Here is a 15,422-nt window from a genome sequence, read left to right as displayed (position 1 = left end):
AACTAATTCTTCACCAGATGTAAAATGGAATTGACTTTTGACTGTTTTGAGCAATTTATTAATAACTAGCCCTTTGATAACAATGTGTGTTGAAAATCATGTCAAAATAGAGGAAACTATCACAGCTAAAGCTGAGTACACTAAAAATAATTTCCATAGTATTAAACTGCAGAAAGACAGCAACATTATTAATGCTGTGGAAATTAAGTAAAAAAATACCCACCCAAAAACAAAGTTACGTCCGAAGTTTAAAAGAACGGATGGATCAAGCCCTGACTTCATCTCCATTTCCTTGCCAATATTCTCAGCTCCAAGATCAGGGCAGATGCATAACTCCCCCAGACACTGCTACTTAAATACGAGCTATACATCCTGTTTATAATATACTGGCACATCCTATTCTGCTTCCTTACCTGATGCTAATGCATTCCCAGGAAGGCTTTGTACAAAAAAGAATGAGATGCTTGTTGTCATCTGTCAAAGCAAAATAATTTCCTGATGAAGAGAAGGCAAAAGCTAAGATGTCATTGCTCGCTTTATCTGTTGTCTGTCCAGCTTGTCTGAAATAAAAAAAAGGGGGAAAACTAAGTTTGTTCCCAAGCTGACAACTTTGAGCATGTTTACTTAAACCATCAATCCACTTTCATGGCTACAGTCTTGGTCATATTTTCATTTTAGTAAAGTTTTTCTCTAGTTACTGTGGCCAAGAACAAAACCAAAAAGAAACAAAATTGATGGGCCCATTCTAGCATGGTGTTGGTGGCCACGTTAGCTGATCGTGATCTACAAACAGCAGAACTGACAAGAGGTGAAGCAGTTACCCATGCTCAAAGTTAAACAAGACTAAAATATTTTTCCATTCTAATAGTTGTACAAGTTAAAACAAAAAAACCCACACAACACAGTAGTGCTGATTGTTGTGGCTATATTCTTTTCAGGCAATTTACCACAAAAAATTTTAAAAATGCATAATAAATAACAAAATAGAGGATTTCTCTGGAAATTAAGTAAATCATGTCTTGCCTACAAGCATTCCCAGTCATGTCTTGTTTATCACTCAATTATTGAAAAAGGTCATAGGATCATAGGAAAGTAAGGATGGAAGGGACCTCATGAGGTCATGTAACCATGTTATCCCTCTGCTCAAGGCTAGACAATCCTGTACTAAGCCATCCCAGCCACGTGTCTCTCCAACTTGCTCTTGAAAAATATCCAGAGATAGAGTCCAGAACTTCTCTACGTAGCCTGTTCCAATGCTTGACTCCCCTCAGTTAAAAAGTTCTTCCTAATCCTCAACCTAAATTTCCTTTGCTGCAGTTTTATGCCGTTACTCCTAGCCTTTTCTCTGTGGCTGCAGGGCACAAGATTATCTCCCTTAAGGTATTCAGAAACTGTTATCAAATCCCCTTTCAGCCTTCTCTTCTCCAGACAATAATCCTAGTTCTCTCACCCTTTCTTCATAAATCATACTTCCCAGGCCTCTAATCATTTATGTTGCTCTCTGCTCTACACATCTGTCCACATCTTTCTTGAAGCACGGGCCCCAAAACTGAACACAATACTCTAGGTGAGGCCTCACCAATGCCGAATAGAGCAGAAGAATCACTTCCCTTGATTTGCAAGAGACATTCCTATTAACACAATCCAGCAGGTTGTTGGCTTTTTCTTTTTTTGCAACAAGGGCAGTGTTACAGCCTCTGGATAGGCAGCAAAAAGTTTACATGAATTCACTCACCCTTTCTCTTGTGTCCTCTTGTTTGCAGTGACACAGTCATACACAAAGAGATCGCCATCATTACTGGAAAAATAAGGATAAAAAACCCAAATACTATCAGAATTCCCTCACACAGAATACCAACTTATTCATAATGCACCATTATCACATACTTTTATGTTTCAATTGTAGTCTGCTCTGATGTTCCCTTACCACCACTACACCTCCAAAAACCAACAAAACTGTTCAGGTTATTGATATTTAGCATCTTCCATCCCATATACACACGAATAGAAGTTATCACTTACCAAGCATGTTATTAGTTGATGGCAAAACAACTTGATTTTTATTCTGTGAACAGCTGTTTTAATTTTTACTGGTCTCTCAAATGTACCAGTCATTTGCAGTTAATTTATCTTGGCATCTGCTATGTACGTCATTGATTGATCAGGTTGTCTGTGTATGAATGCGGTCAGGCATCAAGACTAGTAAGCTTAAAGTGGAACTTACTGTACACAAACAAGCTGTGTGCCAGTATTTAACTACGTACAAATTTGCTAATCTAGACAAAATGAACAAATGACAAAAATCACATCCCTGTTTCATTCACCGTTTCCTTAATTTTGTCACACTATCTGTGTAACCGCTGGAAGACCTTTCTACCGAAGGATGGAGTGAGATGTACATAAGTACATGATGGCTTTTTTGTTGCTGGGTAAACTAACAAGTAAAGTTAATTTCCTGAACTAACCATACTAGTTTGGGCTTCTTGAAAGGCACACCATCCACTTTAGGGGAAAGAGAGTTATTAACCAAAATCTCCCCTACTACGCTAATTAATTGAGACATTCGAGATTTTTTTCCTCCCAGTTTTAGCCTCTAATCCTGGGAAAGAATCTATGATCAATTACATCATGCTGAGTAGCCCTTCTTTAAGTCAATGAAATCAGCAAAACTATATGCGCAAACTTAGGAAAGGACATACATAAGTAGATCCTGGAGTGCACAAGGTGATACGAATCAGTGGGGAAACCAGCCATTTTTGGAAGGCATGCCACAAATTAGCCCTGGATTTTCCCCCAGTGCTATCCCCTTCCCCTGCTCAATCTGCCACTCTACTTTCTGCTCCCAGCCCTGCACTCCCTGCCCAATTTGCTGCTTAGCCTTCTGCTGCGTGGCCTGTCCCCTCTCTGATCTACAGCAGATCACATCGAGGCTACCTGTGCCACTTGTGTCACCAGTACCTCAGGTTGGCCAGCCTTGATGTAGACAGCTAGTCTGTTACAGGAGGATCTCTCATTGGAAACATTTTAAGTCCTCACATGCTGTAAATTTACAAACATCAGCACCAAATCCAGGGCTCCTACTTCATATGAAACAACTTGTTTTAAGTCAGGGGTATCCAACACGCAGCCTGCAGGCTGGATCCAGCCTGTGGAGCCCTATGATCTGGCCAGCGGGTCTCACACTGACCCTACATGCTGCATGCAGCACACGGAGCTAGACTGGTGTATGAGCCGCATGTGGCACCACAATTCCTGCACACAGCACTGGGAGTGGGTCCAGGCTACAGGCTACATGCAGTGCTCCACCTCATGCTTGGCCCTGGCTCTGGTACCCTCTTCAGCCACACACTTAAAAGGAAGGGAAACAGGGGTGCCCTGCCACTAAACCACTATGCCTTTAGCACCACCACCTTCCTCTCCCATTAGGGCAGGAGGTGGGCCCTGAACGACTGTAAACAGAGAGAACAAAGTAGGTTCTGAAACTAAGGGCAGGGCGAGGGGGGGCTCTAGAACCGAGGGCAGGGGTTCTGGAGCCAGAGGTATGCGAAGAGAGGCAGCTGATGCCCCACAGCTCGCGTAGCAGGAAGGAGGGGCCAGCCTTGCACCCAATGCCAGGACCCGCCTGTACCGCGGCGGCAGGGGCTCCCGCTCGCCTCCCTCCGTTACTCCCACAGTTCCCCCGCACAAGGAGCCTTGCGGCTGCATCCCCTCCCGCTGACCTGGCCCTGAGCTCCTGGTACCGGGCGGCCAGCACCCTGCTCCCTCCGCTGACAGCCATCAGACCCCCGCGCAGCCCCAGTCCCGGGCCGGGGCCCCCCACCAGCGCCGCCGCTGCTGCCGCCGCTTCCTCCATGCGGACGCCCACCCACGTGCGCCCGGGCAGCAGCTGGAGGTTCCCCCAACGTCGCGGGATTTAGACATTTGCCATGGACGCTGGCGCTCTAATGTGACGTAACCACGGAGAGGCGCAGCGGGGTGGGCGGGGCTTTTGAGTTGAGGTCCGTAGGCTCGCTTAGCCGACCCGCAGTGTGGGGCTGGAGTTGGGTCCTTGTTCTCGCTTCTTTATCCTAGTTCCTCATTTCCCGTCCCTGGTTCTTTTGTCCAAACCCTGGCTGCTATGTTAAAATCACTTCCCCGGCGTGTGGTAGCCAGGGATCCTGGTTTTCTGTGGTAAAAAACATCCCAATTTTCAGAGTTGAAAAAGTAACCCAAAATCCACATCCACATTTTTCTGTGATTAATGGGGAACTCCCTACTTGAGGGCACGGAGGCAGAAAGAGATCTTGGAGTCATTATTGACTCCAAGATGAACATGGGCCGACAATGCGAGGTCCTGGTTGGCAGGGCTAACTGGACCTTGTCGTGCATCCACAGGTGCATCTCGAGTAGAGCCAAGGAGGTGATCCTCCCCCTCTACGCGACGCTGGTCAGGCCACAGCTGGAGTATTGTGTCCAGTTCTGTGCGCCCCATTTCAAGAGGGATGTGGACAACATGGAGAGGGTCCAGAGGAGGGCCACCCGCATGATCCGGGGACAACAGGGCAGACCCTACAGTGAGAGACTGCGGGACCTGAACCTATTCAGCCTCCACAAGAGAAGGCTGAGGGGGGACCTGGTGACCGTCTATAAATTCACTAGGGGGGACCAGAAGGGTTTGGGGGAGACGCTGTTTCCCCTAGCGCCCGCTGGCATAACAAGGAGTAATGGGCACAAGTTGATGGAGAGGAGGTATAGATTGGACATCCGCAAAAACTACTTCACAGTTAGGGCGGCTAGGAGCTGGAACCAACTTCCAAGGGAAGTGGTGCTGGCCCCTACCCTGGGGGTCTTTAAGAAGAGGCTGGATGCCTACCTGGCTGGACTCATTTGAGTCCCGTTTCTTGTTTTTGGGGTTTTTGTTGTTCTCCCGCCCTGGTGGGGGGTCGGGCTAGAAGATCTACTAGGTCCCTTCTGACCCTTAATCTATGAAACTATGAAACTATAATGCAACTCCACTTATATAGTAGTGTTTCGTTTAATCATTTAATCGAAAAATGTACTATATATATAGTGGTGTTTCCTTTTAATCACGGAAAAACAGATTTTTTTAAACGCAAAAATTGGGGATTTTTCTTTTTATCAGAGAAAACCAGGATGCCTGGTGATATTGTGCCAGGGTGCATGTCTTTTTGCAGCCTTTGGTGATGCTGAACTGCATCTCAGTAAAGCTTATGTACTGGGGAGAGTCTAGGGGAGGGCAAGGAAAATGGTGGGGGGGCTGGGGCACACGACTTCTGAGGAGAGGCTGAGGGAACTGGGCATTTAGTCTAGAGAAGAGAAGACTGAGAGGGGATTTAATAGCAGCCTTCAGCTACCTGATGTGGGGTTCAAAAGAGGATGGAGCTAGACTGTTTTCAGTGGTGGCAGATGACAGAACAGGGAGCAACTGTCTCAAGTTGCAGCAAGGGAAGTTTAAGTTAGATATTAGGAAAAACTGTCTAACAAGGTATTAAAATACTGAAACAGGCTACCCAGAAAGATTGTGCAGTTTCCACCCTTGGTGAGTGCTTTGGGTTGCCACACAATATTAGCACCGTGTTAGCTCTACAAACACAATTTGCAAGATAAACACAGAGATTTAAAATAGGAATCTAGAGTGTTAAACCATTTGGCCCTGTTGTGGTCTTTCTGAGAAGAATTGCTCTAGTATTTTTCTGTAGTCAAAAAACAAGGGAAAAGTATGAGCTGTCACTTTCCGTGCCTCAAATCTAGAGAAGTTGAGGATTGCTGGTATACAGTTACAAAGAGGAAACACTTCAAAAGGTATAGTCAAGGGAGAAAACTCTTCCTGGATGAAATTTTAACAGCGTGAACAAGACAGGATCCATGGGAAGGTGTTCCCCACCTGCCCCCACCCTCACCTAGTGAAAAGGGAAAGGTCAAGCAAGAACAAGGTTCAAATCCCAAGGCAAAAAAAATAAAAATCCACAGACTCGGAACATGCATGACTGGGTTCTGTTTAACTGAATCCGTGATTGATAATCTATTATGCAAGGTTTAAAGGAGGGGTTGGCAACCTATAGCCCACAAAGGCCCATATCTGGCCCACAGATTGAATCCTTCACATGGTGGACAGGGAGGACAACAGCAGTAGTAGGGATACTTTCTCCATGCTGTGTCATACATTTATCTGTTAGGTGCCACTAGTTCTTTCTACAGCATCCAGCAGATGGCCACCCCAGCCCTCTCTGCTCTGTCATCCTGCTACTACAGCCTTTGCTTACCGGTGCCATCAAATTTACCACCTCCTATCACCTTTGCCAAAGAAATATGGCACTAAGTGGCAAGGGTAAGCAGAAGAAGGAGCAGCCCTCAGCACAGAGCAACTAGGGCTGCAGAGTAGCCCAGTCATAAACAGGGGCTAGCTATTGTTAATGGTTGCTGACCTCTGGTTTAAAGAACAATAAACCAAGAAGGCCAAGTGCCTGCAGAGACCTGCAGCTTGTGCCCATAGCTTGTGACACCTCGTTCTTTTTTCAATCTATGGTACAATATTAGAATTCAGTTGCCATTTAATGAGATCTCTTACATTTAAAGTCTGAAAAAATGTACAAAACCATCCACGAGTGCAATGATTTTTTTACAGTTTACTGACTTTCTGAGAGTTTGCTCTGACTAAAATTGGCCCAAACAAGAAATATAAAACAAATTAAGTTCCTGTCACTGTTGCCAAGAAACAATATACAAAGGAAGTGTTTTTTGTGATCTCTTTTATTGTACTAACTGTAGTTGGGAGAGAAGTTGGACATGTTTTTTAGGAACCAAGAGCCTTTCTTTAGTTTTAGGCTGTGGCTTTTCCTTTGTCAGCAGCAGATTTCAGTATCCTTCGTCTTGTAGTAGAGTTGGATTGTGTAGCCATTATGGTCCAGGAAATGTATGAGAGCTAGGAGTTTTTTTGTTATATCTTTCACTGGAACTGAAGAATGGCACTTTGTTCCTGAAAGTTTGTCCAACATCTCTTCCAATTATACAGTTGGTCTGATAAATTGCACCACAGAAACCCCTCGTTTCTCATATAGTTCCTGGGCCATCCAACCCTACACTCCAATCCTACTAGAAGTAGTATGCCATTCTTTAATTTAAAAAATGTAAAGCCCTTGCCTGAAGCTTCCTCCCTATGTTTCTTTGCTGTCTGATAAGTCATTAAAAGGCATCAAGTGTACAGAAGAGTGGTTTTGTATCCAATGAGAACGTTGCACAAAAAAGAGAGAAAGGGGCAAAGCAGAATAGCGTACTATGTTGCTGAACAGTAAATTAGCCTACCAATTTCCTGATAGATATTTCCTATATATTTCCTTGGTAACTTACATATTTCTTGGGTAAGGTCAAAGTTCTTAAAGTCATTTTTTTGTAAATTGTCATTCATTTGAATTCTATCTCTTGAGAGCTAAGGTGTATTTAGTATATTCATAAACGTGACAATAAAAACTGAAAACTGGGGTTACCCCTTTTTGCAGTCCCTAGTAAGAAGTCAGTCATTTTTATTAGGGAGAGGAGATCAGAAGCCTGGAAATAATTTTTTAAGCAGCTTTTTCAGTGAAAGATTTTTCTCTGCAGAGCTCTGAAAAGAAAAAGATTTCCACCTGCAAAAACTGAATATAATTTTGACACCTTTATGGCAACATGAAAAGGATGTGGACACACATTCTAAAATGTTGTATGATGTTCTTTTTTGACACAACCAGTTTAATACTAGCAGCTCACATAGCTATATTTTTTTTATATCGTTATCATTTTTGGCTAGCAGCCAGAGCAGCTGATCCTGTTCTTTAATTTTAAATAAGTTGCACCCTATACTTAGTATGACAGTTTTATTGTGTTCCAGTATTACATTTTGAACATTCTGTTCTCAAAATTTGAGGAGACTGTGGAGTAATTTGAAATATATTGCAAAATGATGTATAACATGAGTGCAATTGCTATGATAGATCAAAGATAAAGAAGCAGTGCTAATTTAAAGAGCATAATCCATTAAAATGTTTACTATCTATGAAACGTAAATCTTAAAATGACTGTAAATGAAAGTTTAGAGGGGGGATAACAGAACTCTCATGTTGTATATTTGATAAGATGTGATGTATACTCCCTTTCACTGTATTGTTAATGATACGCCCTTCCCAGTACCCCTCTCAGGATACCCAAAAAGTACAGTGTCTTTGCACCAAGAGAAGGGGCAGCGGTTAGAATAATTGGACTAGAGGACATCCGATATTATAGCTCTCAGGCCCACCGAAATTATCCTTCTAATAAGCGTGAACAAGGAGTAGTCAACTCTCTAGAGTCTAAGATGCCATGCTTTCCTACCTTCTACCTATATAAACATTGCACTTCTTAAAATTAATCAAATATTCAAATTGCCAGTATCCTTTAAAAGTCAATCAAGTCTTCCAAACACTTTAGTTTCATGCAGGTAAGTAATTTGATTGAAGTTAATGGTACTACATATGAGTACAAAGTTGGTCACATGTACAGGTGTTTGTCAAATCAGGGCTTGAGAACCATATTTTTTCAAGTCAATTCTAGTATGGGATTGCATAATAATATTCACAGGGCAAAGCTTTATTAAAAGTATTTTATTTTAAAGCACAAAATGAATTTGACAGTTATGTGTTCTATCAGTAAAAGTGTTTAAGAGCTGGCTAGTCAAAAACTTGCCTGGGATGAGTTAGACAAGGATGAACCTGCCATGATCAGGGGGTTGGGTTAGATGTGGGCTGAGGTCCCTTCTCACCCTATTTTTCTGATTATAAAATATACCATAATTCGAAGGTCTTCAAGCTGAATTTACCCTGCTCCAATTCCTAGGCTTTTGTGACATAAATTTTTAAAGTATATTTAGAAAGTCACTGCAACAAGCAGCCTACTGAACTCTTTATGAATAAATTAAAAAGTGGGGCTAGTGGTATGAAGGCAGGATGTGAAGTCAGGAATCCTGAGAACTGCTCCTAGCTCAGAAAGACATTGTTTATATGTCCTGGGATAACCAATTTAGGCAGCAGTTCCAGTCTTCAAGATCAGGGGTCTACCAGTGTTGAGTGCTTTGAGAAACTAATTAAGTTCTTGTAAGGCCTCAGTAGTACAATTTTCCCATTTGCAACCTGTGGGCTAATGGGTTTTATTTGCTCATCCTGCACTGCCATGATTCATTGGTTTCAACTGTGCTGTGAAAATATAGTTCTGTGGGCATTGCTGTTCTACTAGGCTTCAGGAAGGCCTGGGGGACCATTCTTCATGTCTCTGCCTACAAACTGTTCCCTCCCAGTCCTTTTTTAACCTAACTGCTTTTCAGTTATGCCAGAGGCAAGGATCTCTTGGGGCCCTGCTCCACATTCAAACAAGAGCTGGGCAGAAACCAGATTTGGAATTGTTACACATTTCCAAGCACTAACTTTAGAGCTGGTTGGCTCTTTTTATAACTGGAGATGCAATTTGTTATCTTGTGGGAAGCACTTTGCACGCAGGGCACTTATTGCACAATGCACTGGTTAATTGTGTGATAAGTACTTTGCGCATGTGGCAGGTCTACACTCATTGTGCCATGCACCAGTTAGTTGTGTGATAGGTTACTTTGCCCTTGGGGCAGGCGTGCCCTAAATTTATTGTGTGACTCCCCAAGTAACTGTGTAATATATGTAGCAAAGGCCTCAGGGTGATGTCTTTTCCCACACCCGCTCTCCAAGGCAAGCTGTACCACCCCCATCCCACAGCCACATTCACTACTTAGCTGCAGGACTACGACCTTGGCTCCAGGGCGGGGGAGGAGCCCTTCTGCGCATGCGTCGAGGCCCGTAGGAGGGGGCGGAACCGTTGCGGCCGGGGTGTTGTTTCCCTGCCGAGGGGGGCTCTTTTTGGTGCCGGACGACAACATGGCGGCCTTCTCTCTGCGCGGTTGTGGCCGGGCCGCGGCGCTCAAGGTAACTGTCAGGACGTGATGCGGGTAGGGGAGTATATGTTGTGTTATATGTGTTGTTGCATCTCATCATGTCCACGCCCTTTTCAAAAGCCTAGATCTGCCCATGGGTGTTAGGGGAAGAGTAATTTTGGCATGTCCTGGGATAAACTGAGTATGAGTCAGCAGTGAGCTATTGTGTTAGAAAAGCCAATAGAGGCTTGGACAGTGTTAACAGGAGGGTCGTACACGAGGTATGGGAAGTCATTCTTGTATCCTGGCGAGGCTTCACCTTTGAGCAGGGTGTTCAGCTTTGTGTACCACATTCCTAGAAAGATGTAGACAACATGGGAAGAGGCTAACGGAGAGAAAATTATTAGAGGTTTAGAAAATATGACATATAAGGAACAACTGTGATTTTTTTTTTTAAGTTTGGATAAGAGGATAGGGTTGAGGGATTTAATAACAGTCTTCAGATATAAAATATAAAAGGGTTTGTTATACAAAGGAAAGTTGTTGTAAAGAGGATGGTGACCAGTTGCTGTCTGTCTACAGGACAAAAAATAAGGCTTCAACAAGAGTAATTTACATTAGCTATAAGGACAAGTTTCTTAACTGAGCGTGATTTAGTCTTGGAACAGATTACCTAGAGAGGTTAACTTAACATTCAGTGTTAAGTTTAGGTTAACAAACACTGGTTGATTTGGATGGTGTAGGCTGGGATGATTCTGCTTTTGAGCTAGGTGACCTCCTGATGTCCCTCCCAGCCATATTTTTCTATTATTCTAACACCACCCCCCCTCCAATCTGTGCAGCAGTGGTACTTAACTTTTTGGTGCCACAGGCCAGATGAGTGGTGTGGGTCAGATCAAGCCTCAAGCTGACAGCTGATTCAGGACTCCATGCTGCCTCCCTCAGCCCCATGCCACCCAATTTGGGCCCTGTGCTGGCTGGATGGGGCCTGGGTCACCTCTGTGTGTCAATCTAGCTTGTCAGTCTGCCTGTAGGGCTCCCTACAAGTCCAGAAATTTGGTGGCAGGGGAATGGCAATTGCTGTCACCGCTCCCCCACCATCAACTTTGTGCACCTATGGAAACTTCTACAGGCCAGATGGCTTGGCTCTGTGGGCCAGATCTAGCCTGTGGGCTGGGGGTTGAGGATCCTTGCCCTACCACATTTACACTTGATTATGTTAAATTGGCTTCTTTTTGTAATAGTGGCTACTGCCCAGAACTGGACTAGAGATTAGGTCCATCACTGCCCTAAGCTGCATTACAGTAACCTTTGGTAGAAATGGGAAACCAACTGCAAAAAAGGCCCTGAAACTTATCAGTCACAAGCTGTTCAGCTTTGTCTAGACTAGATAAAATGAGCATATGTGTTACAGCAGCTGTACCCAACAGTTTATCTAAGAAGCAGGATAAACCAGCCTGTGCTGAACTCCAGTGGGCGACAGCTAGACTTGGTAACAGTAGCAAAGCGACATTAGGCATCTCCACACTGTGTTATACTCACTGCAGTGTCTGGGTTGTAGTCATATCCTTAATAAGTATATTCATGCTAAATATTGAATATTTCATAACTGCAACTTGAGAATCTTCTGATATAATTGTATAACAAAAAATCTTACAAATCCTAGTCTATCAAAAGTCATCTAGCTTATTGATTGGTTCAGTTTGTCTGTTGGGGTAGAGCAGACGACTAGGCAGTGGAGACATGGTTAGTGGTTATTAATAGTAAATATGGGCCTCCAGTATATGGCGGGAAGAGAAATAAAGGAGGTACAATGCACTCTTTGTTCAATACAAGAAAAATAGAAAAAATTCTGTCCCTTTGCTTCCCATTCCATTTGCCATCAGGCAAATGTTGGTTCTACAGTAGAATTCCCTGTGGAGGGGTCTGTAGAGCAGGGGTGTCAAACTCACTCTGGGTTGGATTTGGACAATGGGACTCCTTGCAGACTGGATGTGATACAGGATGCTCCCAGTTCCCAGTAGCCAGTGGTAGCCCAGTAGGCCAGAGGAAGTGACTCTATGGGCTGGATATGGTCTAGAGGATAGACCACAATGTTGCTTCCTATCAACACCAGTACATAGTGGAAATAAAGGAAGGCTGAATCTGGCTTTAATATGAAAAAGTAAATAGCATTGTATTGGTGCATCTGGCTAATGTATGGATGAGTGGAAGGATGGTGTAATGGGGACTGTGTAGGATGAGAAGCAATTTAGATTTTGTAGCCCATGCTGTAGTCCGTGCATTATAGAGAGTCCTTTAACATGTTCTGTTATAACAGCTGTAAAGTATTAAAAATTACCATTTCTCATCTTAAACACAGAGTCACTAAATGTTCTCCCAGCCCCTGCTCTGTGGAGATGGCAGATACCATGCTGGGCAGGCCAGAGCAGCTCTAACAAGAGCAAGGGGTGTGGGGGAAGAAGTCAGCGTGGCTACCTTTCTCTCAGTCCCTCCTATGCAACTCTAGGGACTCATTTCCACCATAGTCTGAGAGTATCACATGAGCTGAGAAATTTATTAACTTCAAGGGTAGTATGGAGGAGAGAGAAGTTAGGTTGCTTTCCTGTGTCTGTCTTCCTAACCCAGTGTGACTTTCCTGTTTCATCTTAATGCCCCCCACCTCACCCTCCTGCTACATTTGATGCCTCTAGTAGTCCCTCACCTACTTCTAGACAGTAGATAAAAGCGCCAGGCTGAATCCAGCGTAAAGCACCAGATGCACATTCTGCCATTGGAGGATAATGACATTCTGCTGCCACCTGATCTCGTTCATTCTGTAGCTCAAATGGTAGAAGTCCTTGCTAAGAAACTGTGGTTTAAATACTCCCTTATAAGAAAGCACCTAAGAAAACCCTTTTTTTATCTTTGTTCTTTTGGAGGAAAAAAACTCAAGGAAATCCCATGCTAAGATTTTTTACGTAATGTTATGTTGCCTGTTTGACTTTGCAAACTAAAGTTAAGGAATGCCTGAGTCGTGGTTGTTCATGAATCCCTAGTTCATCTTCCTTATGCATATGCATTATGATTTTTAATGAAATGTTCACATACAACTTTCTTTCCATGGCTGCTTTCTCATTCATTGTGTGCAGGTTGGATGTAGTAGATTACCAACGTAAAGTTGCATGGTTAGATGTGTAAACCTGGCATTTCCCAGTGTTGAAAGAATATTAGGTTACAAAGACAAACCTGTCAACACTTTAATATGGAATATAGCTTTTGGGTATATGAATATTAAAATGTGTCTGCTGTATAAATCAGTTCTGTAAGATGTAGTATGTATAAGTATATCTGACATGCTACCTCCTTTTCTTGTTTTCTTCCATACTTATGACTACATTTATTTTAATTAATTTTAACTGCAGATACTGGTATAAATGGCATATATAGAAAGTAACAAAATGTTTCTAGTTGATTAAGGGCCTTGTTACACCTTGGACTTTGAGCTGCTCAAATATTGATTAGTTAATGGTGACTCAAGTTTGGAGCAGTTGCACCTTAAAGCTAAAAACCTTCTCTGACTAACCCCCACCTGTACAGCTGTGAGTTGCCACTAGAGGGGTGGTGAGCCAGAACAGGCTTCTATCTCTGCTCTAGGCAGGGGTGTGAGAGATGGATTGAGGGGAAGGAAGGAGGAACATGAAGCTGGGAGGCAGAGAATTAATAGGATGGAGGTGGATAATGAAATGGCAGGTGAAAAGGAAATGGTGGGGGGATGTCAGCCACTGAAGAAGAAAATAAAAAGAAGTAAGGAAAAAAAGAATTTAAAATGAAATAGAGGCAGTAAATTTAAAAAAGGGTATCATATTTTAATAATTTGGGATTGGGGTGTGGGTTGTGCTTCCTGGGGTGGCTAGGAGGTGGGAGCAGTGAGAGAAGGAAGGTGCTTTTGTGGGAGTTGCTGCCCCTGCCGTGGTAAAGGAAGTCCCACCTCATGTGGACCTGATCCAGCCCCCTACCTCATGTGGACCTGATTCAGCCCCCTACCTTCTCCCCTCCCACCCCAGAACTGGGCCATGCTCTGTGACCTGGCTAGCTGTCACGTGCTCTGCAGGCTGTTTGCATGGGGTTGCACCCTGGTGGTGGGAAGGCTACACCCCAAGGAACGGGAGGGGGAATTGGCTTGGTGCCAGAACCCTGGGCAGTAGAGTTCAGGAGATAGAAAGTTTTTTCCATACGGAATAGGAGGGTGGGAGAAGGGGACACTGCATTTTGGGATGCTAGAAGACTGAAACTTGGACAGCTCATGTATGGGGAGCAGCCACACATTAATGGAATGCAAGCTGGGCAGGATGGATCAGGGATAAACCTGCCCTGGAGTGGTATAACTTTAAGATGTCTAGCGTGTGATTAAAACTAGCTTTAGGTGGTCATGTGTGGACAGTCCGGGGGTTAAGAGTTCCAGGTCCCACCTAAAATTAGTGTGTAACAAGGCCCTTGTTACATACTAAAGGGCAGGAATTTTCAGTTACAATCTCTAATTTTCTGTGAAATTATAATCTTTCAGAGGAGTCCCAATGAGATCGCATAGGGCGCATCCAGACGAGCACGCACATGCCGCTTGCCCTGTCTCAAACCCCTTTCAGGCAGAGCAAGAGGCACATGTGGGAATGAAAAAAGGTTCCCTGTGCTGCAAGTTTGCAGCATGGGGAGAAAATTAGACCCCTGGATATCCAGGGGTCTGAAAAAACCGCTCCACAGAAAAGCAGAGCAAGGCACGGTCCCAGACCATGCCAGGGAGTCAGTCCTCCAAAAGAGACACTCTGGTGTCAGCCAAAGTGTCTCTTTGTTCTCTCGCTGACTTCGGCCCCTGGCGGTGTCCAAGGTAAGTGTGTGGGGGGGTCGGGTTCATGCATGTGGGTGGGTGAGGGGTGGCAGCAGGATGTGGGGGAGGTTGGGGAGTGGCAGGGGGGGTGTCCATGGGGCTGTGGTGGGGTATGGACCTGGCCCAGTCCCATGTGGCGCGCAGACCCATGCCTCCCGGAGCCGTGTGACCTGCTCCAGTGCAAAGTCGAACTAGTGAGCCACATGGGACTGGCGCAGGTCCCGCTGCACCGCAGTGGAGCAGAGGCAGGACCCGGTGCGGGAACTGTGCACCACACCCAGCCGGGTCCTGCCGGCCCTGGGGCCCCTCTGCTGCCCAGCCAGGCCGGGCCCTTGGTGGCAGGACCCGGCGCAGCAAGCAGGGACCGCATGCCGGGCCAGGTCCTGCTGCCATGGCTCAGAGCGCTCCACTCCTGCTGCTGCTGCTGCTGCTATAAGTAAGTTATGGGCCCTGGGTGGTGGGGGGGGGCCTGTGGCCCTCCAGGGTACCTGGGACCCTGGAGGAGGGGGGGCCTGTGGCCCTCCAGGGGTAGCTGGGGCCCTGTGGGGGGGGGCATTCCATGTGTTGCGTGGGGGAGCTGCATCCTGTGTGGGCCAGGGGACCCACCCCTCCTAAGCAGCCCCCCACAAGGTCCCCCGCACCCACTGTCCCCCCAGT

At 45.0% G+C, this 15,422-nt stretch overlaps 2 protein-coding genes across 3 annotated transcripts in view; one reads left to right on the top strand and one right to left on the bottom strand.

Annotated features, from left to right (window-relative positions):
* Positions 1–3,931, bottom strand: part of WDR4 (WD repeat domain 4) — a 38,535-nt gene extending 34,604 nt beyond the window's left edge. Inside the window, exons 1-3 of one of the 2 annotated variants that reach the window (XM_019525208.1) lie at positions 3,821–3,931; positions 1,736–1,798; positions 414–560 (exon numbers count right to left, since the gene is read on the bottom strand). In XM_019525208.1, the coding sequence (XP_019380753.1) occupies positions 414–560; positions 1,736–1,798; positions 3,821–3,921 (311 nt within the window). In that variant the 5' untranslated portion in view covers positions 3,922–3,931. Of the gene's footprint in view, positions 1–413; positions 561–1,735; positions 1,799–3,719 lie in introns of both variants that reach the window. The other variant, XM_019525207.1, reaches the window with a different exon arrangement.
* Positions 3,932–9,851: 5,920 nt separating this feature from the next.
* Positions 9,852–15,422, top strand: part of NDUFV3 (NADH:ubiquinone oxidoreductase subunit V3) — a 21,390-nt gene continuing 15,819 nt past the window's right edge. Inside the window, exon 1 of the mRNA XM_019523876.1 lies at positions 9,852–9,953. Coding sequence (XP_019379421.1) covers positions 9,906–9,953 — 48 coding nt within the window. The 5' untranslated portion in view covers positions 9,852–9,905. The remainder of the gene's footprint in view (positions 9,954–15,422) is intronic.

Source organism: Gavialis gangeticus, unplaced genomic scaffold, assembly GCF_001723915.1.
Source record: "Gavialis gangeticus isolate Ggan-Ray unplaced genomic scaffold, GavGan_comp1, whole genome shotgun sequence".
Lineage (NCBI taxonomy): Eukaryota > Metazoa > Chordata > Crocodylia > Gavialidae > Gavialis > Gavialis gangeticus.
This window is presented reverse-complemented; position numbering and strand designations above follow the sequence as displayed.